General features: G+C 39.8%; 2 protein-coding genes across 2 annotated transcripts; both read right to left on the bottom strand.

Annotated features, from left to right (window-relative positions):
* Positions 1 to 663: 663 nt before the first annotated feature.
* On the bottom strand, positions 664 to 8,783 carry LOC131203557 (ankyrin repeat domain-containing protein 9-like). The gene has a single exon (XM_058194333.1). It carries the CDS (start codon positions 4,776 to 4,778, stop codon positions 3,885 to 3,887), a length of 894 nt encoding a protein of 297 aa, XP_058050316.1. The 5' UTR covers positions 4,779 to 8,783; the 3' UTR covers positions 664 to 3,884.
* A 4,625-nt stretch (positions 8,784 to 13,408) lies between these two features.
* YPEL5 (yippee like 5) lies at positions 13,409 to 24,231 on the bottom strand. The gene is made up of 3 exons (XM_058193140.1): positions 24,050 to 24,231; positions 16,503 to 16,662; positions 13,409 to 15,593 (listed from the first exon to the last, which is right to left on the bottom strand). Exons 2-3 carry the CDS (start codon positions 16,641 to 16,643, stop codon positions 15,369 to 15,371), a joined length of 366 nt encoding a protein of 121 aa, XP_058049123.1. The 5' UTR covers positions 16,644 to 16,662; positions 24,050 to 24,231; the 3' UTR covers positions 13,409 to 15,368.
* Positions 24,232 to 25,410: the final 1,179 nt, after the last annotated feature.

Below are 25,410 nucleotides of genomic sequence, written 5' to 3'. Positions count from 1 at the left end.
AAACAGGCTCAAGCTCAATCCCTCCAAGACAGAGTGGCTGTGGATGCGGCATCCCGGTACAGTCAGCTGAGTCCACGGCTGACTGTCGGGGCGAGTCACTGGCCCGATGGAGAGGTGCGCAACAGGCGTCCTCCTGGATGAACGGCTGTCTTTTGAAGATCATTTGGCCGTATCCAGGAGAGCTTTACCAGGTTCGCCTGGTGCGCCAGTTGCGCCTTTCTAGACCGGGATGCCCTGTGCACGGTCACTCACGCCTCGTGACGTCTCGCCTGGATTATTGCAATGCTCTCTACATGGGGCTCCTTGAAGGGCATCCGGAGACTGCAGTTAGTTCAGAATGCGGCTGCGGGTTATAGAGGAGCCTCGTGGCTCCGTATGACACCTATCCTCGCAGACTGCACTGGCTACCTGTGGCCTTCCGGGTGCGCTTCAAGGTTCTGGTAACCACCTTTAAAGCGCTCCATGGCATAGGGCCGGGCTACTTACGGGACCGTCTACTGCTACGGATACCTCTCACCGGCCCGTGCGCTCTCACAGAGGGACTCCTCAGGGTGCCGTCAGCTAGACAGTGTCGTCTGGCGGCGCCCAGGAAGGGCCTTCTCTGTGGGGCTCCCACCTCTGGAACGAACTCCCCAGGACTCCGTCAACTTCCAGACCTCTGAACCTTCCGTCGCGAGCTTAAAACACACCTATTTATCTGCGCGGGACTGGACTAGTTTTTTAAATTTTCTAAATTTTAAATTTTTAAATTTTATAGGGGTTTTAATTGGTTTTAATATTTGTATTATTTTTAATAATTAGGCTTTCTGAATATGTTTTCTTAATGGTTTTCTTAATTTGTATATATATGTTTTTTTATCTGCCTGTGAACCGCCCTGAGTCCTTCGGGAGATAGGGCGGTATATAAATTTGAATAAATAAATAAATAATAAATAAATAAATATTCCATAATATAAGATTATACACCTGAGTATTATACATGTTGCACAGAATATGTTGTACATATGGAAACTTATGACTAGTTTTTACCTTGTATCAGGATTCTTCTTCATATTATTCACATTGTCCTGTATGAACTGCACCAGTAGAGGCTAAACCAATTTTGTTGTATACATGATACACAATGACAATAAAGGCTTTGACATTGACTTTGATTTTGACTTCATAGTGCTTTTCAGGCTGCTCTAAGCAATTTATAGACTCATCATATAACCCCCCAAAATCTGGGTCCTCATTTTACTGATCTTGGAAGGATGGAAGGCTGAGTCCACCTTGAGCCGGTGAGAATTGAACTGCTGGCAGTAGATAGAATTAGCTTGCAATACTGCATTCTAACTCCTGCGCCACCACCTTGGGAATCTTGATGTACTAAGGCAGTGGTGTCAAACTCACAATGTCACGTCACATATCACTACTTTTTCCCCCTTCACTAAAACAGGGCGGGGCCAGTATGTGATGGGCTACATATTTGATACCCCTGTACATGGGATGTTATTAAGATGTTGTGTAAAAGAAAATAGTGGTCAACAACTTTTTAAAGGTTATTTTATGTTCCTTTAGCAGTGTTTGGTAAAAATTTCTCAGAAATATATATTTATAGTAGGGTAGAATTATTGCAAATTAAGTCTCTCTGTGTATGTATATGTTTGTGTGTGTGAGAGAGAGAGGGGGGGGGAAAGAGAGAGAGAGAGAGAGAGAGAGAGAGAGAGAGAGAGAGCAACCATTGGTAAGCAGTAGAATATTTTAAATAATTGTTTTATATTAGCATTATCATCTTGGTTATCAAAATATCAATGGGAAAGTAGGCCTAATAGAGTGGACTCTTTTTAGATCAGCCCTCTAGTTCTCTCTCTTCTAAATGGATCTGGAACTGAGAGAACTTCAAAAGTCTATGTCTTGGGGAGCCTTTTAAAAAGAGGACAGGCTTCTGCAAAGGAAGACATGTGACCAATCTAAAACAAGAACATCTCACTAGCTTTAAAAAGTTATAATTCCTTGGAATGACAAAAATCATGTCAGCAAACCAGGATTATTCAGCAACTTTCAGATGGATGGACTTCAACTTCTAGAATTCTCTAGCCAGAGTTAGAGTTAAGGAAATTCTGAAAGTTGTAGCCCACTCATCTTAAAGTTGCTGAGGTTAAGAAACACTGTTCTAGGCCTACACTTGCAAAACTATTACATACTGATAGAATGGATCAGTATGAAGAACAGTTCTTAACTATGGCGCTTCAGTGATTAAAGCAATAAGCTGGAATGAGAATACCGTAGAGCGGGAAGGAAGATATTTAGGCAAACATGCATTTCATTGTAATAAAGCCTGCCTGATGATCATTCCCAAAGCTTCACTTGCCAACCATTTCTTGATTAGCACAGCTCGAGCACAATGCAGTGTGCTCGATTCAAACAAATCTCTCCTGAAGGTTGAATTGACTAGCAGGGAACTATATCTGACCCTTCCCTCCTCCCCCCCAAAAAAACAAAAGCAGAGATGGGTTATGCATTGCTTTAATGCAGTGGTTCTCAATCTTTATAGTGCTGCGACCCCTTTAATACAATTCCCCACGATGTGGCGACCCCAACCATAAAATTATTTTCGTTTTGAATTTATCGCGCCTGAAGCCGTATTGGCTAGCAATCTGAACTGCTTGTGATTGCCTTGAGGACGGAGGCATTAAAGCGGAGACTCCTCCCCTATTAAGTTTATCGTGCCTGAAGCCAGATTAGGCTAGCGATTGGGAGTGATTGCAGCTGGCCTGAGAGGGAGACATCAGAGCAAAGATTTCTCTCTTTTTTAATTCATCGCGCCTGAAGCCAAATTCGGCTAGCGATTTAAAGAGCCTGCAGTTGGCTTATGGAGTCAACCATTAGAGCGCGATTCTTCGACTCGCAAATATACTTCCCATATTTCCGATGGTCTTAGGCGACCCCTGGCAAATCGTCATTCGATCCCCAACAGGGTCCCGACCCACAGGTTGAGAACCGCTGCTTTAATGTAATGAAGCAATCAAACATAGCTTGAATCCTTCAGGGGACTTCCATAGTGGAAAAGAAATCACTGTGACTTGCAGTTTCCACTCCTGATAAACGACAGTGGGCCTTCCACAGCACACAGTTTCGGACAGACATTCCGACTCTTATGTGTTCCTAAACCCTCTTAGTCTTTCCAAAATAGATTCCAACCAATTTTTTTAATTTAACAGTCCAAGATTTCACTACGATAACAATTGTAACCTGCAGCAAAGGGATTCCTAAGCACTGCAGATTGAGGACTGCTGTTTTCCTTGTTAAAATGATAACTGCTGGTTTATAAGGCAATAGACAAGTCCTTGGCTCAGTCCCACATGTTCGACATGAGGAGAACATGAAACCCAGGATCCTCCCACAGGAGAATTAAATCACAGCATGTTTAGATTTACCAGGGTATCATACAGGAGTCCAAGTCCACATAGCACCCAATGGCTACCTTGCCTTTTTAAAACCAGGATAATTTATCTAAATCTTAACAATTGGCATTATTATTCAGTAGGCAAAGCAGAAAAGGGAAACAGCTCAGGTAATTTAATCTTTCACATGCATAAAACAATATAGATTTTCTTTCTTTCAAAAGTTCAATGCTTGCAATCCATTGAAATAACAAGAACAATAGCAATAGCATTTAACAAATCGTATCACCAGGATTTTCAGTGGTACCAGGGATAAATACATGTCTAAATTTAAAAAATTCACAGGCAGCAATCCTTACAACTGACCCAAAAGTAGTTTTATTTAACGTAAATAAAATTATACCAGGGCTTGGTTTGCAACCTCTCACATAATTGAAAATCCTACCTGATCACTTATCTTGGATTTTAACCCTGAAAAAAAAAGAGAGAGAGAGTAGATCATGGAAAATTGTTTACCCCGTTTTTTGCCAGATGCTGCTTGCCCATGCAAGGCAGGGGTTTTAGTGCCTGAGGTATAGGTAGTTCCTGGATGCTTTTAGGGAAATGAGAGGGTGGGAGAATCTGGAGGATGGTTTGCATAGCTTGCAGGTATAAGGATGCAGGCGTGTTCCCCACCAGGCTGTTGAACTTGTCCTCTCCAAGCAGCACCGCCCAGGGTTCAGGATGTTCCCGCAAGACCTTCTGCATCTTAAAGCGGGGGCTAGGCATGAAGAGCAAGAGGTAGTCAAGGCAGAGGTTTTTGGAAGCTACGTTGACTTTGGAATCCCACATCTGTTCCAGGATGACATCCAGTGGAGTGAGCCCTTTGTTGTCTTCTATCCTAGGAGAAGCTCCATTTCCTAGCAAGATGAGAACAGTCTCTGATCTCAGGAGCTCACAGGCGAGATGCAGAGGGGTCTTGCCATCTTCAAGATGAAAACAGCCGGTCCTATTGATGTAAGAGTTCAGGCTAGGCAGCTTGTGTGCGATGCTGATGATCAGCCCCAGGATGTCCCTCCTGTCATAGGTTACAGCCATTGCTAAATGAGGAGCAGAGGATGGGCAATAGCAAAAATGGTCTCCAGGAACTTTGAGAGCCTCTTCTGGAAAATGAGACAGCAGATACTGGGCATAAGGCAGGTGATTGTGCACCACAGCATACAGCAGTGCTTCTGAAGGGGAATATGTCCTCATGTTAGCACTCTCTTCCCAGTAGAAATATTCCATAGTCCTCATGTCCTCTAACAACCACACAGGTTTGTGATCTCGGACAGCCTGGTAGAACATATAAGATAGAAACTTGCAATGCCTGCTCTGGGCATCCTGTAAACTGCATACATTACCACTGGCCATATTTTAAGTCTCTTTTGTGCAGAAATGAATAAGCACAACAATAGCAGCAGTAATAGTAATTCTCCGCGCAATGGAAGGTTGGCTTTTAGTTTCAATGCAGGCTCCAGAGGCTGCTGCACCTGCAGGCTGTCATTGCAGCAGCTTGCTCTGGACTGCAGCAGCCAGAATGCATAGCTCTTCTCTGACGGGGCTGCTCATCTCCACCCATTCATTGCTTTCTCTTTCTCACTGCGGTGATTTTGTTGAGGTAAGCAGAATCATGCCGGCTCAGTTAACCATTGATATGCCAGCAAGCAGCATGTGAAATCAGCTCTCTACCAGATTAGAGTGCCAACAATTGTGACTTTTTTTAAAAAAAGCATACAGAAATCTGATTAGAGGGCTCTGTTTAGAGAGGATTATGATTCTTTTTGAAATGAAAACCATTGTTTGACGTGGGTGAAAATCCTTGTTTTTTTAGATGAGATGCTCCTTAAATAATGCCCATGATAATTTGGTCTCTTTATGACCCAACCTAGTGAACTGAAATATAATCTTCCATCTTAGCCTGACAGGTTATTGAATAATAGCCCTCCAGCACAAGCTTGCAAACATCTGGCTACAGTAGCTGTGGGTCTGAGAAAATTGTGCTGTTTTGGGAAATTGGATGTGCAAATCTTTAAAAAGTGACACAGGTAGCCAGCAAAATTAAGTTTTTTGTGATGCAATGTATAAGGGTAAGATGCAAAATGATGCTGTTAAGCAAGGCTATCATTCTGGATCTCTCTGGATTTGGAAGGGAGGAGTGTCTCATTGTTTCACTTTTAAATTAACCTACTTTACAGATTAGTCCATACTTAGTGCATTTTCTGCCTTAGAATGGTGGAAAACCATATGGCTGATTTTTGCCATTAGAATCAGGACAGGTTTTCCACCAGTCATTTTACTGGCCCTCAAATGCCCCTAATCTGCACAACCAAAATTTGGTGACAAAATCACTGATTTTTGTGCCATGATTTCTGGTTTCTTTCTTTTCTTCAAAATGTGGAATTGGGCTGTTTATTTTGTACCTCTAAATGCTGCCAAAAAGTGTTTCTGCCTTACCCTCTTTTGCCACCACTACACTACTAAACACACACACTCCTTGAAGACCCCAAGAGCTCCTTTTCTTTTTTGAGCACTAACTTAGAAAGTTGCTCATTTCTAATAGATTGTACTGGTTTATTATAGGGATATTATATATAAGAACGGAACTTTTACATGGAAATAAGACAAATCCAAAGTAAGTTTGAAGACTAACTATTGAATAAGTAAAGGTAAAGGTTCCCCTCACACATATGTGCTAGTCGTTCCTGACTCTAGGGGGCGGTGCTCATCTCCTTTTCAAAGCCGAAGAGCCAGCGCTTTCTGAAGATGTCTTCATGGTCACGTGACCGGCATGACTAAACGGCAAAGGTACACAGAATGCAGTTACCTTCCCACCAGAGGTGGTCCTTATTTTACGTGTTTTCGAACTGCTAGGTTGGCAGAAGCTGGGACAAGTAATGGGAACTGACCCTGTTACGCAGCACTAGGGATTTGAACCGCTGAACTGCCGACCTTTCAATTGACAAGCTCAGCGTCGTAGTCACTGAGCCACTGTGTCCCCTCTAAATTCAACTATAAATATTGAATATAAGTTATAAGAATATAACTATTGAATATAAGTATAGAAAAAGGACCCTGGTTTAAAGTCTGGGGGAACAAAAAGAATCAGGGCATTCCTCATTTTTCTCATCTATAACTTATATTAGCTTGTTGAAATTTGGAAATATATAAAATATTAGTTACTCTTTATGGTTACTCCATTCTTCCTCTTTTCTCAATGTTATACAAGCACTGAAAGGAGCTTACTTTAATTGTATGATATTTGAATACTTGAATACCCAACATAAAAATCTTCATCATTTTTATGGAGTAACAGCTAGTTTTTCAGGCATTTCTGAAACACATTGTCTATTAGATGTATACAATGCTGCTATTCTCCACCAGTGGAAAGGAAACACCCATGTTTTGCAAAGCAGAGTCACTATGATGATGCAGATGAGAAAATAATCAGGAAAACCCCCAATGCAAGTGGGAAAGTCTGCTCACAAAATCTGCCTCTTGCAAAGTACTAAGCTAATTAAAGTGAGTGGCATCAACTGTCCAGAAATATTTTACAAGAAGAGTTCTCCATTCCTCTGAAAACAACAAAATACCTTATCCCACCAGACTTGAAATCCTAGGCTTAGAAAACTTGGAACTCCGTCGCCTTCGACAAGACCTAAGTTTAACTCACAGAATCATCTATTGTAATGTCCTTCCTGTCAAAGACTACTTCAGCTTTAATTGCAATAATACAAGGGCAACCAATAGATTTAAACTTAATGTAAACCGCTTTAATCTAGATTGCAGAAAATATGACTTCTGCAACAGAATCATCAGTGCTTGGAATACTTTACCTGACTCTGTGGTCTCTTCCCATAATCCTAAAAGCTTTAACCAAAAACTTTCTACTATTGACCTCACCCCATTCCTAAGAGGACCATAAGGGGCGTGCATAAGCGCACAAACGTGCCTACCGTTCCTGTCCTATTGTTTTTCTTTTCTTCTTCCTATATATGTTTATATGTGTATACTATATAATCTTTTTGTATGATGTTGTGACAAATAAATAAATAAAGTAAAAGAAACATAATAAACCAATTTATAGAAACCACTTAGGTTTTTCTCTGGTCTTGCGATGTTGTGTAGAATACAGCATGCCAAACTCAGTAAATTCAATTATCCAAGAGTGCCTTCCTTTTATTACCATGGTTTTCATTCTTCTTTAAATAGACTGCATTATGGACGGGGCTCCACTGCTTTAGTTAAAAAAAAAAAAGGAAAAGAATTTGTGTTGTTATTCAGTCACAAAGTCGTGTCTGACTCTTCATGGACTCTTCATGGACCACAGCACACCGCCTCACCCTGTCCTCCACCATCTGCCAGAGTCTGCTTAATTTATGTCCATTGCATTGATGATACTTTACAATCATGGAAAAGAATAGCTGTTTCCAACTAATCCTGCCCTTATTATTTCCACTATATTTTTCTCCTTTTACTCAATTCTTTTTATTGTCTAAGATTTGTCCATGTTTCCTTCCGTAACATTACAAGAGTTTTCTATACAGTAAGTAGCTCTTTGCTGCAACTTAATGATTATCTAGACTTCTATAACCAAATATGATATCTCTAGCTGAGTATGAATTCATTTGTTTCTAACACCAAATATCTAGAATATATGGTAGAAGAATGGATTCTCCAGTTCATGCAAGGTATTGACAAACTCAAAAATCTTCAGCCTGAAAAGTCATCTTCCATACTAGAAACCCAAAAGGTTTCAAAGTAGATACATTCCCTTGAGTTCTCTCTATACTTTACCAACTCTTGCTTCTCATATCCAAGGCTAGAACAGGGAGAGAATGACGAGATCATATGTCAACATACCAGATGTTCCTGGATCTTGTTTTACAATTCAAAACGATCCCATGGCACATTATATTCTGTTCCTATAATGGGCTCGGAGGCAGCAAAATGCATTTAATGAAACAAGAGAGCATTGTTGGTTGGTGTCACAAGCCCATTTGTGTTGTGGAAGGGGTATAAATCCCTTTGCAAGTTTCTGCTACAGCACAAATAGAATTCTGACTGCCACTAGACAACTATTTGCTAAGATTTGAGAAGTATAATTCTATTGAACTGTTTTCTTATTTTATTCCTTTTCATAGAAAACCAGGCTCTCAGTAACTGCTTGGAAATTTACGAGGAGCCCGACTACTTAGAGAAGGGAAAAAAATTAGGAGGTAGATTCCTTGTGATCCCTTATAACAAAGATTATTTTATATGATTCTCTTAATCGAGAAAACTCTAGACCAGTGATGGCTAACCTTTTTTTCCTCGGGTGCCGAAAGCTTGAGCACACAAAGCACGCACGTGTGTGCCCACACCCAAAATGAAATGCCTCCTGCAGGTCCCCCCCCCATGCATATACGCATGACCCCCCACCCATGCTGCCCTGCCCCCCGTGCGTGCATGCACGCACAACACACACACACACAGATGCCGTTTTGGGCTTAGCAGGCTTCCCTGAAGCCTCCAGGGGGTGGAAACGGCCTGTTTCTGGACTTCTGGTAGGCCTGTTTTTGTTTGTTTGTTTGTTTGTTTTTTACATTTATATCCCGCCCTTCTCCGAAGACTCAGGGCGGCTTACATTGTGTAAGGCAATAGTCTCATTCTATTTGTATATTTATATACAAAGTCAACTTATTGCCCCCCCAACAATCTGGGTCCTCATTTTACCTACCTTATAAAGGATGGAAGGCTGAGTCAATCTTGGGCCTGGTGGGACTAGAACCTGCAGTAATTGCAAGCAGCTGTGTTTTAATAACAGGCTTATTACAGCCTGAGCTACACCGCGGCCTCCCAGATCCTCCACATGAGCCCTGTACTTACCTGGCTTCTAAATCAGGCCACGTGGAGACTCCTGGGAAGGGAGGGGCAGTGTAGGCGGGGCCAGCCAAAAGTCAGCTGGCTGCCAGGAGGCGTGCATGCATGTGCGGTGGAGCTGATCTAGGACAATGGCTCGCGTGCCCATAGATATGGCTCCATGTGCCACCTGCGGCACACATGCCATAGGTTCACAATCACGGCTCTAGGCCAATAGACCAGTAGTCTGAATTGGTATTTTGTATATACAAATCTCAAATCAACTGGAGTATTCTTTCAAACGGACTTCAAACTAATCTTCTGATCATCCACAATACCAAATAATTCACAGCAGCTGAAAGAAACTTCATAAACAGATTGGCCTAAGCACTTATTACTGGATTTTCCAGGGTATTTAAATATATATTATGATGCTTAATATTACTTTAGAGCAGTTTGAGTTCTCTGTCTCATAGTAATAAATGGATGAGTCAGGAATTTTAAATTACAGAAAATAACATAACGTTCACTGCTAATTCTAAAAGAGGCCTACATCCAAAGTGAAGTCTATCAAATATACATATCATAAATAAGGAGAAACACATATCCTATTCTATTGTAAATGTTAAATTATCCAGTTAGTTGTAGATAGCAGAATTAGAAAAGACTAGACTATTTCTGCTGATTATCTTCATGGCAATCTCCCTAATTTTTTTTAAAGTGTTGGGTCATTTAAAAATGACAAAGAAGATTGTAGATTCCAATAATAAAAATATTATCATTCTGATAATCATTAAGGACATGAAAGATTATGTTACGAGACTATTTAGATATTTCTTGTGAACAATGCCTTATATACCATAGTTTTTGGAGTATAAGATACACCCTTTTCCCTCCTAAAAGAGGGTGAAAATTTGGGTGCATCTTATACACCGAATGTAGCCCTGCCCATCCTCTGAAATGGAAGTTTCGGAGGCTGAAAAAAAAGCAAGGCACAGAGCTCACAACCAATGAACCTGTTGCTAAAGTTCACTTTTGGGAACAGCTGATTGGGGCTATTCCGGGAAGCCGATCCATCCCCAATCAGTTTTCTTATTTTCCTCCCCAAAAACTAAGGTGCAACTTATAGTCCGAAAAATACGGTATATTTAAAATGTGTACGATAATAATTTCACTCTAACAAGGTGAGCCAAAGTTTATGATTCTTATATAGGACAAGAGTGGCTTCAGTTAGTTTTGAGTGTTAATTAAATACTTTCACAATTGGCCTCCTTTAATTGTATTGACAATTTTTCATACTGGCATATCATACTATATTATGAAATAAATGAAATAAGTATCTAATGTTGGTGATACTTCTTCCACACAGATTCTGTTCATATATCAATAGGACCAAAGCTCTAGTAACATTCAGTGACAAAAATACAAAAAGACTTAAAAAACCCAAAAGCAGCAAATACATAAGACAGTACAAATGATTTCCCCCTTCTCACTACCATGTAGCAACAAAGCTTACTGCATTGCAATCTCCTAAGGACATTGCATCACCCTCCAAATCTCAACCAAACTTGGGAGCTCAGACAACTTATAGAGCCAGCTATGACCTCTACATGACCCCATGGGAGTTTGACAACAGCCAATAGAATACATGTTCTTGCACAGAACAGGAAGCTCAAGTGCAAAGCCCAAGAGACAGTATAACCTCTCAACTCCATGTAGTCAGCTGTCCAGGACTACAAACCCATGTAGTTCTGTTCATCATTAAACCATCTTTCCAATCAGCCTCCATGTTTCCAGTGTCTTTCTCCCGGATTGGAACTGAACCAGATGGAAATTTCTTCCAACAGCAGCAAGGAATCAACAATCGACATAGATGTATTTAAAGAAACTTGTGCCTCTGAAAAATTCAGTATAGGTGATTTCCTGTTGACAGTAGCAATAAGAAACCAACAATCTTGCACATAATTTCTAGGGGAGTATAATTAGGCTTCCCAACCCTCCCAGTAATCTTACATTAAACCAGTTTTCCAGACCGGGAAATGAATAATCTGCATGCAGTTTTGAATTGTTGCTTCATTTCCACCCCCCACCCCCCACTGAATACTGTTAAGATTGTTCAGAAAGGTGACAAGTGTGAATAGATAAATTAACTCTAGCAATTAGCATTGTTCTCTTTGAATTATTAAGTTTCAATAGAAGGGAATATACTGTACATATCTCAGGGTTCTAAGCTTGCTTGTTAAAATGTCTGCCAGCAAACACCAAGCTGAGAGAGCACCAATGTCTCCACCTTACAAAATTTGAAGGAGTCATTTAGACCGAGTTCTAGTCCTGACTTTGGTATAAAAGCCAGCTGGGTGACTTTGGGCCAGTCGCACTCTGTCAGTCCAACTCACCTCACAGTGTGTTGTGGGGAAAATAGGAAGGTGTGTTGGATGTTTGCCGCCTTATATGTAAAAAATAAAGGCCAATTTAATCATTTGCTCATTACAAGAATTAAAGCATTCCAGACAGATGGTTATTGAGCCTCCACCTAACAACATCCAAGATAATTTGCAGTCTCTTTGGAGAATTGGTTCCATTCTTAACCTACGCTGTCAAATTCTGCTTCCATTTTGTATTCTACTCTCTTAAATGTGTGTCCCGTCCTCCTAAGTTACATCATACCACCCATTCTTTCTCTAATATATCCTGCTGTTTTAATATGCCTTTAATTTTTTGTCCCCTAATCACATTTGTGCCCTTCTCTAAACCAGCTCCATCTTAAAGCATGGATCCCAGACTTGGCCCTCAAGATGTTGTCTGAGCAGTCATAATAGAGTGGAATAATTATTTGCCTTAATTTAGAAAACCTATTTATAATCATAACGTGTGTTTCCAGAACCACTGGAGCTCAGTTACTCCAACTGATTCCTAGTCCAAGTACCCAATTACTTCAGCAATCCTGACAAGAAGCCATTTATTTTCTGTTTATACACCTACAAACATAAGAAATCCCTCATCCTTTAAAGCAGATTGTTCCATTGTTGAAATCTTAATTTTTTTAAAAAGTCCAACAAAAATCTTTTTTTCTTATAAAATTAAGCTCGTTGTCTTGTGGAATAATTCTGAACCAATTTTCATATTTGAAGAGTACTATCATGCCTCACAATAATATTTTCTTCGAGAACAGATGAAATTTTTCCACCAGATTCTCATAGATTCTATCTTGTAGGCCTGTTATCACCTTGGTTGATCTTTTCTGGATATGTACTAATTTCTCAATCACCTGAAATGAGAGCCCAAAATTGGAGGCAGTGTTCTATGTACTGTCTAACAGAGAATAGAAGCAACAATTCTTAATCTTGACACTATTTTTTGATGCAGCCTAAAATAGTAACTTTGGGAGGGGCAACCACATAACACAATAGAATTTTACATTTGTGAATTAACAATATTAGAAATAGAATGTATTTAAATTTTGAGATTACTCATGATTTTAACATGTTAACATTATAAAAATACTACTGTATGTAGCAAGTCAAAATCAACTTAAATTACTTTGACCAATTTTAAGAAATATAAGATGGAAACTAGAGGTGTGTTCATTTCAGAAATTATAATCTGGTTCTCATGTACTAATTGAATACAAATGAATCTCTTTCCTTACTATACTTGAATTAGGAACCCTCAATTCTAAACTCACAAGCATATATTTACAAAAAAGTGCAGCTATGTAGTAGTGCAAATAAAAAAATACATTATTTTATTTATTGCTATACATTGAACCCACCTATTCACTCTATATGGATTCTAGATTTCTGTTCCAAAACTATTTAGGATAGCATAAATGTTTATAACACTTTTCAGTTTAAAAAAAATACAGATAACTAAGATTGGATATGCTTACAGGTAAATATTTTTCAAATTTGGTATTCGGGCATGGAATGTATTTCTTGAAGTATTATGTGGTTTGAAACATAATTCTCCATTATTTTTTATTATCCAAATGTTACAAGACAGTTCTGGGCAGTTTATATATTTACTTTCAATTAATTATCTTAGCCTGATTTAATAACAAATTATTTCAACTATGTATATTCATTATTAACTAAAATCATTGCCATTATTCAAAGGCCCACTTGTAATATTTGTAATGTGAACTATGTAATTAGAGACTAGGCAGGACAAAACATACTTTATTGTACTGCAACACCAAAACACATGAAGAGTACATCAGACCATGCCAATGACAGATCACCAGAGTAGTAAAATAAAGGGGATCTACTGAAATCAATATTAAAGACTATTCACTACACTATTTTAAGTATCCTTATTGAACCTAGCTGCAGCATACACATCTACCAGTACATCTTGTCCTTCTAAATTGCGTAATAGAAATTTTTAAAAGATCAAACTAAGAGGGATGACAAAGTGCCACCTCTGGAGTGCAAAAAATATAACCACAATCCCATCCCTCTTCAGCCTGCTACTTATGTATGAGAGACATAGTTAGAGAACATAATTCCTAAAGACACTTGCAATGGTATCACTTCCTATCCCAGCCACTACCAGTGTGGTTAGGATGATTAAAGTTATTACCGATAATTCATCAACTATAGCAGGGATGTCAAACTCCTGGCCCATGGGCTGGATGTGTCACATGCTGGCCAAGCCTGGTTTAGCGAAGGGAGGGAAAGTCCCGATATGTCATGTGACGATACCGTGATGACATGAGTTTGACACCCCTGAACTATAGGAATACTCTTTTGTATTCTTTGCTCAATGGTAGAACTTAACAAGTGCTTAGGAAACTATTGCAGTAAAGCACATTTCATGTATGTCCTTATATATGAAATATTTAGTACTGACAAGAGTAGAAAATTGTGATTAGTCCTATAAGATTCAGCTCTTGGATTTCCAAAAACATGCCATTGAGGGAAGGCCATGCCAGCAGCAACATTTGGGCACCCGTGACTAAGGAGAGTATATAGAAATATTTGCTCTGATGAAGAATCAGTACTGCAACACAAATAACTTGCTAAAGGAAGCACCAGATCATTCACCTACAAGGTACAGCCTAATGAGCTTCCTGTGCTGGTAAAAGCAGTAAAGGCCCAGCATCACAAAGATAAGATGCATCTAAGCTTTGACATCAGAAGCAGCATCTGAAGACAAGCTTTAAACTATTTAAACAGGCATGGATTAAATGCCTGAATGTATACATACCCTTTTTCTTCCTAGCCAGGTTTTAATGCAGAACGAAAGGTTAAGAGAAAAAAGGGAATAAACTCCAAAGTTAAGAGTAAGTTTCTATTTAAAATCAACTAAGAAGGAAAAGGAATAAGATAACTGCTCAATCCCCATAATTATCAACATACTTTTGAACCAATGCAATAGTCATTTCTCAATATTTTAAGTTACGTTTGGAAAAATAGAGACATAGTTTTGTCCTATTTGCTTAAACAAGTAGTAGAACATCAGCTGCATGGTAAAAGTGTTGCTTAGGTAAATGAGGAATGAGAACAACTTTGGGTTACACAAAGAAAGACAAGCATAGATTCCATTCTACCAATGAACCCCAACAAGAATATGAATCAGCGGCCAGCACAAACTGGACAAAACACTGAATCTTTTCAGCATTCTTCACAAGGTCAGAACCTCTTCGTCAGCCAGTTAAGTAAGGTGGAAAATCTGGCTAAAAATGAAATAAAAACGAGGACAAAATGGAAATAAATTAAAAGGTATAGCTAGACTAAAATTTCCTTATGATCTAACAGGTTTTACAAACTAAAATACAACTGATTTCTCTAATAAAAGAAATTTCCAAATTCCTTTTAGATAATTTGTAGCTTCTAATGCTTACATAGCTGAGACTGAAAAAGTGTTACAGCATCCAGATAACGTTCTCTATGAATAACGAGAAAAGGATTAAAAAAAAAAGAAAAATAATAAAGAAAAAGGAACATTCCATATGGAATTCTCCTTCCCTCTCTGTAGTTCCCTCTTTCCCTCTCTTTGTAGTTCATGAATCCAACGCAGATGCTAAGGTGACAGCGTATGTAAGTAAGGGTTGGGGTTTTTTGTTGATTTTTCTTTTTTTAAGTTTCAACAAAGAAAGCCTGAAGATGAAGAGATTTCCATTCAGGAGTTATCAGAAGGAACATGCTCCTCAAAACCCTCGCTTTCTCGGACTAAAGCTCTTTCCAGGATAACACGGCCTTCCTTGTAACGCTGGCTGTCTTCAGTGGCAAATTCATATATCCACCCAAGTTTGCTGTTGCAGTTTTTGCAGCTCACATCACGAACCATATGACGGCCAGTGAGCATAACTCGGTCTTGAACTTCACTGTACTGCAGATTTACTACCTAAAGGAGGTTAAAAGGAGAAAAACATTTGATTAATTTATATCCCATATTTCATTTAGGAGCTCAAGGCAACACTCTTTTGTCACCTCCCCCTCCCCCCATAACAATTCTGTGAGATAAGTTAAACTGAGAAAAATTTACTGGCTGAACATTAGTGAGCTTCCATAGCCAAAGAAGCTAAAATTTGGATCTTCCTACTAGTCAAGACATCTTTCCCATTGCACTATATTTTGTAATATATATAATGTAATATAAATGTAATATATTTGCAGTGACAACTTGCAATCATTAGAGAACTATGGAAAAGTTGATTTTTCAACTTTTAATGTCATTCCTTGAGGTATAAGGAATACCTCAATAGGCTTATACCTATACTAGGTATAAACAGCACAATAACTTTAATTGGAATTTTGTTCTGTTGATAAACACTACTATGGTAACAATTCCTCCAGCATGTTTTCTTCCCCTTATTATGTTCTCTATTTTGGAGACAATGTACTCTTCAAAATTAAGCAAGCCATGCATTTTAAGGAGGTAGAATAGAATTCAGACCACAGTAAGGTCTAGCAATGTCCAGCAAATCCTACATATATTATAAACTGTTTTACTTAGACTAATATAAGTACATTAATGAGCTTGGTGTATAAGTTATAGTTTGTTAGAACATATATTAGTTACCACTTTATCGCTACATTCACATTTCCAACATTCTCGTAATTGAAAGCTGACTTTTTCTAACATTTAACAAAGATCTATATAGTAGCAGATTTTACATCTGAAAAGAACCCTAAGTGATTGTTACTAACACATTGTTTGAACTCTTAAATGGACATTTCTGCTTCACATAACTATATACTGCAGAAATACTGAAATCACAGTGCTAATTAGTTTTAGATGTCTTTAACTAACCTTGTTAAATAAAAAGGCTCGTCCTGTAGCTCCTGTAAAACGGGTAGATATAAGCTCTGAGCGGTTGGTCAAAATTGTGTCACAATTTGCACAGGAGAATAGGCGAGTACCACCGATATGATCCAAGAAGATGCGGCCCATTTTAAAAATTATTAGAACCCTAAAAAACAAGAGAAACAAATTGTATTAATGTTGAAAAGTCAAAGTAAAGCAAAATACTTGTGAGAATTATATTTAAAAATGTTGACGGAGTGCATAAATATCAGTAATAACTTACATAAATATTCATTGTGGCTACTTAAATGAACAGATATCTCCACCTTCATATCCAACTCTCTGTTACAATATCTATAAAAAATATCTGTTAGAAGTTGCCCTCATATTCAAAAAGAAGGGAGAGAAAAATCAGATGATTTGCAAATAGCTCAGACACAATCCGTCTCCCTATGCTGCTTTACAAAAACCAAAAAGAAAGCAAGAAAAACCACTTCTTCATTACTTTTAGTATTTATTTTAGAAAATAATCAAGAGCACTGAATGCAGCCAGATTCTTTTTCCTCTACCTCTTGAATAGCCAGCTGCCCATCTGTGTAAGTCTACAATTCCATGTAGGTGAAACAGGTCTGTTGTTTCTTTAACAAAATGAAAGGTAATGTTTCTCTCCTATAAACCCACATTCTTTCCATGCCATTAGCTTCAATGTTATTTGGGGTCTTCCAAGTTAGATCATAATCCTTGTTCTGAACCCAGCTTGATCCATCATAGTAATTTCATTCTGTGGTTTTGATTTTGACTTTTAGCGGTCCCTTAATCATGTCACTTCTATATTATTACAAAATATCCAACAATTCTTCATGAAACAATTTGCTTATGACCTGTCCCTGGCCTGCTTGCCCTTGTTCTCTTCAACTGATTTTATTGCCCAATCACTGCTTGAAAGACTCCATTTTGCTTGTTTTCCCAAAAGCTGTGACTGAATAATAAGGCAATTCTGTACATTCCAGAATCCAATATTTCTGCTCTATTCCCTTCCTACTAAGATATTTTATGTAAACAAATTTTGACAGAGGAGGAGTATCCCTAGAAATTCGCTTTAGTAACGTTGCTTTATCTTTGCCTTAATCAGTACCAGAGCTTCACCAAGGTTTTTGAATTAAACAGGGTATGTTTGAGTTATCCATCTCATTTCAGGCAATCTATTTGAAATTGGTCCAATTTTAGGCTTTGCTTCTGTTAAGCAGTAGTTCCCTGGGAACTACTGACCACAGAACTTGTCAGCAGCACTTTTAAAAATTGCAAAATGTATCATTAAATATTTTGAGCATTTAATAGATTCTACATATTAAAATACATATAAGCAACTTAAAAATATAGTCTTAAAGGAAAAGCTTTAAGTTATGTGTATATGACAAGAAAATATAATTGATACTCTAAAATATCAGAAGATTTTTTTGTTGTCCAAAGATAAAAGAACAATGGATTTATATGAAAAAAACACAAGAACAGGAGGATATTTGCTGCAGAAACAAAATCTACTTAGAACTTTTAAATAAAGACAAGTTGTCATGGATAATTATAGTAGTCTATAGTGTTGTATTAGAAAGTAATTGTACAAGACCATTAAATCTGCCTACGAACTTTCATGATTCTGTGTACCAATATTACACTTATGTGAGATCAAACTGCAAGCCTTTGACTGGGAAGATCATAATTGGAAAGTAGCCCCATCTGGGTAATTACCCATTATCTGGGTAAATAGACCAGAATAGTCTATTTACTATACTTGGGACATATGCTACTTCTAATTTTTCCATGATGATACACAAGAACAAAATCAAATTAAAAGATGGAGGAAGGAGACCAGGAAGAAGGATATGGAGGAAGGAAACTATAAAGTGCCAAAATGAAGCCACCTTCTTGACTTTATCATTGGCCAAAAATAAATCATTATCGGTACATGTTTTTGGTAGTAGCTGACATATCAGCAGATGGACCGAACTCTCTCTCTTTCCTCATTCACACGATGTGCTGTTATCTGTGAAGAGCTTCCACTTCAGCATATTGGTTTTATATTTAGGCACTCTAACTCTCAAATGAATTCAGGGTTCTCCAAGTAGTATAGGAGGTCAGAACCTTCAGTCATATCCTCCTTTAATGTTATTCCTTGCTCAATGGTCTCAATTCACCCTTTAATTCATTGTTGTTCTTGTGTATCCTCAAGAATGTTTATTTTTGCCATAAAGCTGTTCCTAGATCTAAGTCAGTGAACTTGGGACATATGTCTGTCCGTTAAGAGGATTTGAGGATCATTCTCTTGTCAGCCTCCTACAACTGACCCCATCTCAGACACACCAACAACAGATAAGCCTCCTACAACTGACCCCATCCAATTGGGTTCACAACCCCTAGTGATCACAGAAAAGGAGTGCAAGACTATTTCACAGACAAAAACCAGGAAAAGCTCCAGGTCCAGACAAGATAACTCCTTCTTGCTTAAAAGTCTGTGCTGACAAGTTGGCCCCCATCTTCACCCATATCTTCAATAAATCGCTAGAGATGTGCTATGTTCCTTCTTGCTTCAAATGCTCTACTATCATCCCAGTGCCAAAGAAGCCTACCATCAAGGAACTGAATGACTACAGATCAGTTGCTCTAACATCTGTAGTTATGAAAACCTTTGAAAGGCTAGTGCTTTCTCACTTGAAAAACATCACGGATCCACTGTTAGACCCCCTGCAATTTGCATACTGAGCAAACAAATCAATAGATGATGCTGTTAATATGGCTTTGCACTATACCCTACATCATCTTGAATCTCCAAAGACCTATGCAAAGGTCCTCTTGTAGACTTTAGTTCAGCATTCAACACTATAATTCCAGACATTCTTCTAACTAAGCTAAACCAGCTAGCGGTATCTGAACACATTTGTAAATGGATCATAAGCTTCCTAACAGACAGGAAGCAACAGGTGAAGCTAAGCAAAATGACATCAGATACCTGTATAATTAGCACAGGGGCCCCACAAGGCTGTGTGCTCTCTCCACTTCTCTTCTCTCTCTATACCAATGACTGCATCTCCAATGATCCATCTGTTAAACTACTGAAGTTTGCAGATGACACAACAGTGATCGGCCTCATTCGAGACAATGATGAATCTGCATACAGATGGGAGATTGAACAATTAGCCTTGTGATGTGACCAGACACAGACTTCAGATGATAATTAGAACTGCAGAAAAAACAATTACTACCAAACTGCCTTCCATTGAGGACCTGTATACTGCATGATTCAAAAAGAGAGCTGTGAAAATATTTACAGACCCCTCGCATCCTGGATGTAAACTTTTCAACTCCTACCCTCAAAATGACGCTATAGAGTACTGCACACCAGAACAACTAGACACAAGAACGGTTTTTTCCCAAATGCCATCACTCTGCTAAACAAATAATTCCTTCAAAACTGTCAAACTTGTTACTAAGTCTGCATTACTATTAATCTTCTCATCGTTCCTATCACCTATCTCCTCCCACTTATGACTGTATGCCTGTAACCTTGTTGCTGGTATCCTTAAGATTTATATTGACTGTTTCCCTATGACTATCATTAAGTGTTGTACCTTATAATTCTTGACGAATGTATCTTTTCTTTTATGTACACCGAAAGCATATGCACCAAGACAAATCACACTTGGCCAATAAAGAACTGAACTGAATTGAATTGAATTGAACTCTATTCTTTTCTTTTCTTTTCTTCTTGGAATCTGCTGCTACGTCTCATTTGTTATATAGGCTATTAATAAATTCCTAAGAACGTGATAAAAGCAGTCACCTGCAACTGTCAGATTACACATCTCACTGTCTACAAAGCATATAAGAGGTTTATTTAGGCAGATTTGCATACAAAAATAAATGTTAGAAAACAGTGCAGTATAGAACTCTTAGTTTCAGATTGCAAACATTATTCTTGAAAGGATAAATCAAGCTGAAATTTGAAAACAGTCACTGAAAGCCATCATCATATGGGAGCACAAAACAAAAAATACAGCAGCTCAAAGACATTTATTACAGAATATACTGTTGTATAGGGACGTGGTGGCTCAGTGGCTAAGATGCTGAACTTGTCAATTGAAAGGTCAGGAGTTCAGCAGTTCGAACCCCTAGTGCTGGGTAACGGGGTGAGCTCATGTTACATGTCCCAGTTTCTGCCAACCTAGCAGTTCCAAAGCACGTAAAAAATGCAAGTAGAAAAATAGGGACCATCTTTGGTGGGAAGGTAACAGCGTTCTGTGCGCCTTTGGCATTTAGTCATGCCAACCAAATGACCACAGAGATGTCTTCGGACAGTGCTGGCTCTTCAGCTTTGAAACGGAGATAAGCACCGCCCCCTAGAGTTGGGAACGACTAGCACATATGTGCGAGGGGAACCTTTACCTTATACTGTTGTAATCTAGCTATATAACTTTATTTCAGATGAGAATGTAAAACTCAATTTATAGAAAATATTTGCTATTATACTATTCCAATATGTTTTACAATGTTTCTGCTTGTGGCCTCCATTCCATTGTCTTATGATACTGCTGTCTAGATTCAAAGCTGACTATATTTCATAAACAGCTTTTACACAAAGACCAGATGGCAAAGTTGACCCCCTTGCTCAGAAAATAAGAATATTCATTTAACAAACCACTAGGGAAGGAACTCTGGTTTTGAAATGTCAAAATCTGAAGGCATGAAAATGATACTATGTTGTTATCATTACTATTGATCTAACATTTTAAAGGAAAATTACTTGCCCATTAGCACTTCTCAATTTATGTTTCAGCCACATGGTTATCTTACTATAAATTGAGGTTCAATGTAAATATAACTGACCCCTTCCAACTCTATGGTTCTATTTTCTCATATTTTAAAATTACAGCAGTTATAGATTGAAAAAAAAATACTAAATATCTGTTTTATTTTTGTCTGGTTTTATTAAAAAAATTGAATTTAAAAATTACAAAAGTGGCCAATTTATTGTTCCATGATCTGTATAACTTTGGTTGAAGAATTGAAGCTTAAGTAAATATGTGTTTTCCGGAACAGATATATGCAATCTGCAGACAATTGGGGAAATTTAACAGTTCAAAGCTACTCGTGCCCAAAACATAAGCACAACCATTACGGTACTATAACTGGATTGTATCTATTTTATTAATCCTACCCACTCCAGAAATCTATACAGACAATTTAAAATAATGATTTAACATCCTATCAGGCATGAAGTCCTGATAGGATATTATAGGAAAGCTCAAAGTTAATTCAGATGCTTAAGGTTTATTTAATTCATTGACCATCTTCAGAGTATTTCAGGATATAACCCTCTCCTCACCAACATTCTTTCTCTGGATTTGTTAGATTTATTTATTACCATGAGGTTTTCCCACTGATATATTTATTAGCCAAGAAAGATAAGTCTTAGGCTAATTTTGGAGCTGCACCCTTTTAAAACATATTTTAATATACTTAGAAAATGGACTGAAGAGATCTATATGTTTGTTTGATCTATGAAACATTTTAATGATAAAATGAATATAACTTCTTTATAATTAGCAGACAATTAAATGCAGTACCATCAACATAGAAGGCAGAAAATAATAAATTCTAGTCCTCCTTAAGGCATGACAGCCAAATTGGTGAATTTGGGTCAGTTATTCTTTTAGAGGGCAGTTGTTTGGGGATTGATATACATATTTGTTATTCCTTAAAACTAATGTGAAATAAGTATCTGAATAATTTTAACACAATTCTAATACATTAAGATGCTATATCAAAAATCTGCTTTACTAGATAAAATAGTACAGGTTCAGTTTTTACAAAAGTGGACTACTGAATGAATCGAGCCTGGCTAAAATCTGTCTTTTCTACCCAGCTAATGCAAACTGGTAGAAATACAATGATCAGGCATTTCTAACCAAATTAAACTGCTGGAGAAATTTTTAAAAAAAGGAAAGAAAAGCAGAATTGTTTCCCCTACAGCTTTTCCATCACGTGAGCAGCTGTGCCACGAATCTCCCCACCAATCACGAGAAAACACTGCAGGAGTTACTTCTGCCACTTCCGCCAGAAACCCAAGACTCATCCCAACAGCCCATTGGGAATTTTTTTTTTAAAAAAAGGCAGCCTGAAATCTAGTCAGGTGCCTCGCAGCCTCCAATCGGCAAGGATTCTGCCTACTTCCTTCCCATGTGAGAACGAGGTGAACCCAGATGATTTGACAACACAAAAAAGAAACAGCTGACAAAGAGACCAGCAGGCCTCCTGTTGTTCTCACCACACAGCCAAACAGGAAGGAAAAGCAAGCTTCTTTTGACAGACACAAGAGCAGTATTAGATTTAGAAACTTTTACATTCAGGAACCTATTATACATTGATAGCTGTCGAAAATGGCAACAGGGATAAAATTTATATCAGTGAAGTGGCTGTATGGGGGGGGGGGACACAAGAGAAGACTTAAAACAAACGTTTTAACTAGGAGCCTACCTCAGTTAAGCGAACTGCAAGCAAGCCTAAGAATTTGTATCGCTTTTCGGAATCGGCACCTCGTTAGACGGAAAGACAAAAATAAGCAGCACCAACGCAGCGCTGAAACGTTGCTCAGAATTAAGGCGTAGGCGTGCAAACATAAATAAAGCTGGTTTCCTTACAGGAACACCCTCAACAGTTGTCCTAGCTGGTGGAGGAAGCCATGGAGTGGAGAAAAACAGGCGCCTCCAATGAAAAAGGACAAAAGCACCCCCCCACACACACACACACAGAGAGAGGCTCTCTCTTAGCCCCACCGTCGCGGCACAAACAGGGTCGCACTTTTTAGCCAGTTTTGCCGCAGGAAAGCCAAATCCTTCCTCGCGGCTCTCCTATGCGGCGCCGGACCAAATGCAGCGGGGGGAGGTGCTGAGGCTCAGGGCAAGCGGCCCAACCGCGGCGGGTCCAGGCTGGGCAGCTGAGACGGGGGGGGGGGGACAAAACAAAACAGCCCTTTCGTTGTTGCGGCCGGAGGAGGAGGAGGAGGATAGGATGCAAGGGCGGCGAGCTGCTGGGGGAGGCGGAGGCGGCGGGCCGACACAGAGGGGAGGAAGGAGGGCGGCCGCGCGGCTTCATGCCATATTGGGTGTTATTGTGCCATAAGTGAATGTTATTGTGATAATGGGAGGGGGGGCGGAGCCAGCCGGGGAGGAGGGGGGGGGAGTGTTTGGCTGCTGGGAAGGGCAGCGCGAGTAGGGAAGGGAGGAGGAAGAGCGGGGGGGGGGGCGGCAAACGGGAAGGAGGTGAAGTGGGGGGGAGTTTGGGAGAAAGAAAACAAGGAAGAGGCGCGCCAGAGTGCCCCTCGCCGAGGAAAAAAAGCGAGCCCGGGGGAAGGAAGGGGATGCGAGACGGAGAGGAGAGGCTCTGCAAGGCCCCGGGCGCAGCTCCTTCGGCCACCGGCCTCCCCGCCCCCTCCGCCACCCTCTCTTCCTCCAGCGCGTCTCCAGAGCTCCCGGCGGAGCAACAGCAGCAGCAGCCATTACCTACTAAGAAGTGACCCTCGACTCCGCGGCAACCCTGGACTGACAGGGGAAAAAGGGGCAGCCAAAGAGCCGCCTCGGTGCCGGGTGAGCTGCTTCGCTCCCGAGGAAGCTCCGAGCGCCGCTCTCTCAACTCAGCCAGGTTCCACTCTCCGGCCCTGGCTTGGCTCCGCCCCCACTTGGCTCCGCCCTCTCGGGAGGAGCCCCCCCTCCCTTCAACTGTGTCAGTCGCGGCCGTGCTAAGCGGAGGGCCGCCTCCTCTCTGAGCGTGAGCCACGCCCTCCGGTGACGCGACCTGAGCCTCGCACAAACATTGAGGCCACGTGGGGAGCGGTGGGGGTGGGGACGGTTCCTTAAAGGGCCGGAAGCTGAGAACCGAGATCCCTGGGAAAGCGATGCGTTTTGCCTGGTCGGATCTTCCTCTTCCACCCTCTTTGTTGGGGGGGGGGGCGGTTGCTCGTCGTCTGAGAAATTCTTTGTTTTGTTCCTTTCCGCATAGAGAAATATTACTGAATTCCGTGGCACAAGGAAAGGAAGAAAGGAAGGAAGGAAGGAAAGAAGATCCATTCAGTGAAGTTTTATTGTGAGAAAGGAAAATGAAGACATTTGTATTCATTCCTAAGCGGAAAAGAAGGCTTCAACTTACCAATGCACTGCAATAACTATATGTACAGGGCTCGTTCCACTGTCTGCTTACAAAAGCAATCATGTATATTATATGGTTAATTGCAATAGCCGCGAGAGTTGCTGTCCTGAAAAACAGATATTACGTCGTTTTCTCAGAGGCTTTGTATGGCTATAGATAACATCCAGAGGTGGGTTTCAACAGGTTCTGACCAGTTCTCAAGAACCGGTAGCTGAAATTTTGAGTAGTTTGGAGAACCGGTAGTAAAAATTTTGACTGGCCCCGCCCCCACCTATTCTCTGCCTCCCAAATCCCAGCTGATTGGGAGGAAATGGGGATTTTGCAGTAACCTTTCTCTGGAGTGGGATGAGAATGGAGATTTTACAGTATTCTTTCCCTGCCACGCCCACCAAGTCACGCCCACCAAGCCATGTCATGCCCACCAAGCCACGATCACAGAACCGATAGTAAAAAAATTTGAAACCCTCCACTGATAACACCATATAAATTGTAGATGTATAGGTAATGTAAATGGATGGTCTGTACAGTGTACACAAAGAACGGACTAATGGACACAACTACTTGCTAGCAAACAAGTGATGTAGTTGGATTTCTGGAAAAACTACATTGGTATTAGTGTTCAAAGTCTTTTCTGCACATAGCAGCCTGCCTTGGAAGGAGACTGCCAAATGTGAACATGTTGCTGTTGTGTCTCGTCCGATCTCACCACAGCCGGAGC

This window comes from Ahaetulla prasina, chromosome 1 (assembly GCF_028640845.1).
Source record: "Ahaetulla prasina isolate Xishuangbanna chromosome 1, ASM2864084v1, whole genome shotgun sequence".
NCBI lineage: Eukaryota > Metazoa > Chordata > Lepidosauria > Squamata > Colubridae > Ahaetulla > Ahaetulla prasina.
The sequence above is the reverse complement of the archived record's forward strand: the minus strand, read 5'-3'. Positions and strand labels throughout refer to the sequence as shown.

Bases quoted from the DNA above. Each gene is read 5' to 3' on its own strand.
- YPEL5 (XM_058193140.1), bottom strand. From the start codon at position 16,643: ATGGGCCGCATCTTCTTGGATCATATCGGTGGTACTCGCCTATTCTCC. The intron at 15,594-16,502 runs GTTAGTTAAAGA...AACCTCCTTTAG, and splicing joins GAGCCTTTTTATTTAACAAG to GTAGTAAATCTGCAGTACAG.
- LOC131203557 (XM_058194333.1), bottom strand. From the start codon at position 4,778: ATGGCCAGTGGTAATGTATGCAGTTTACAGGATGCCCAGAGCAGGCAT.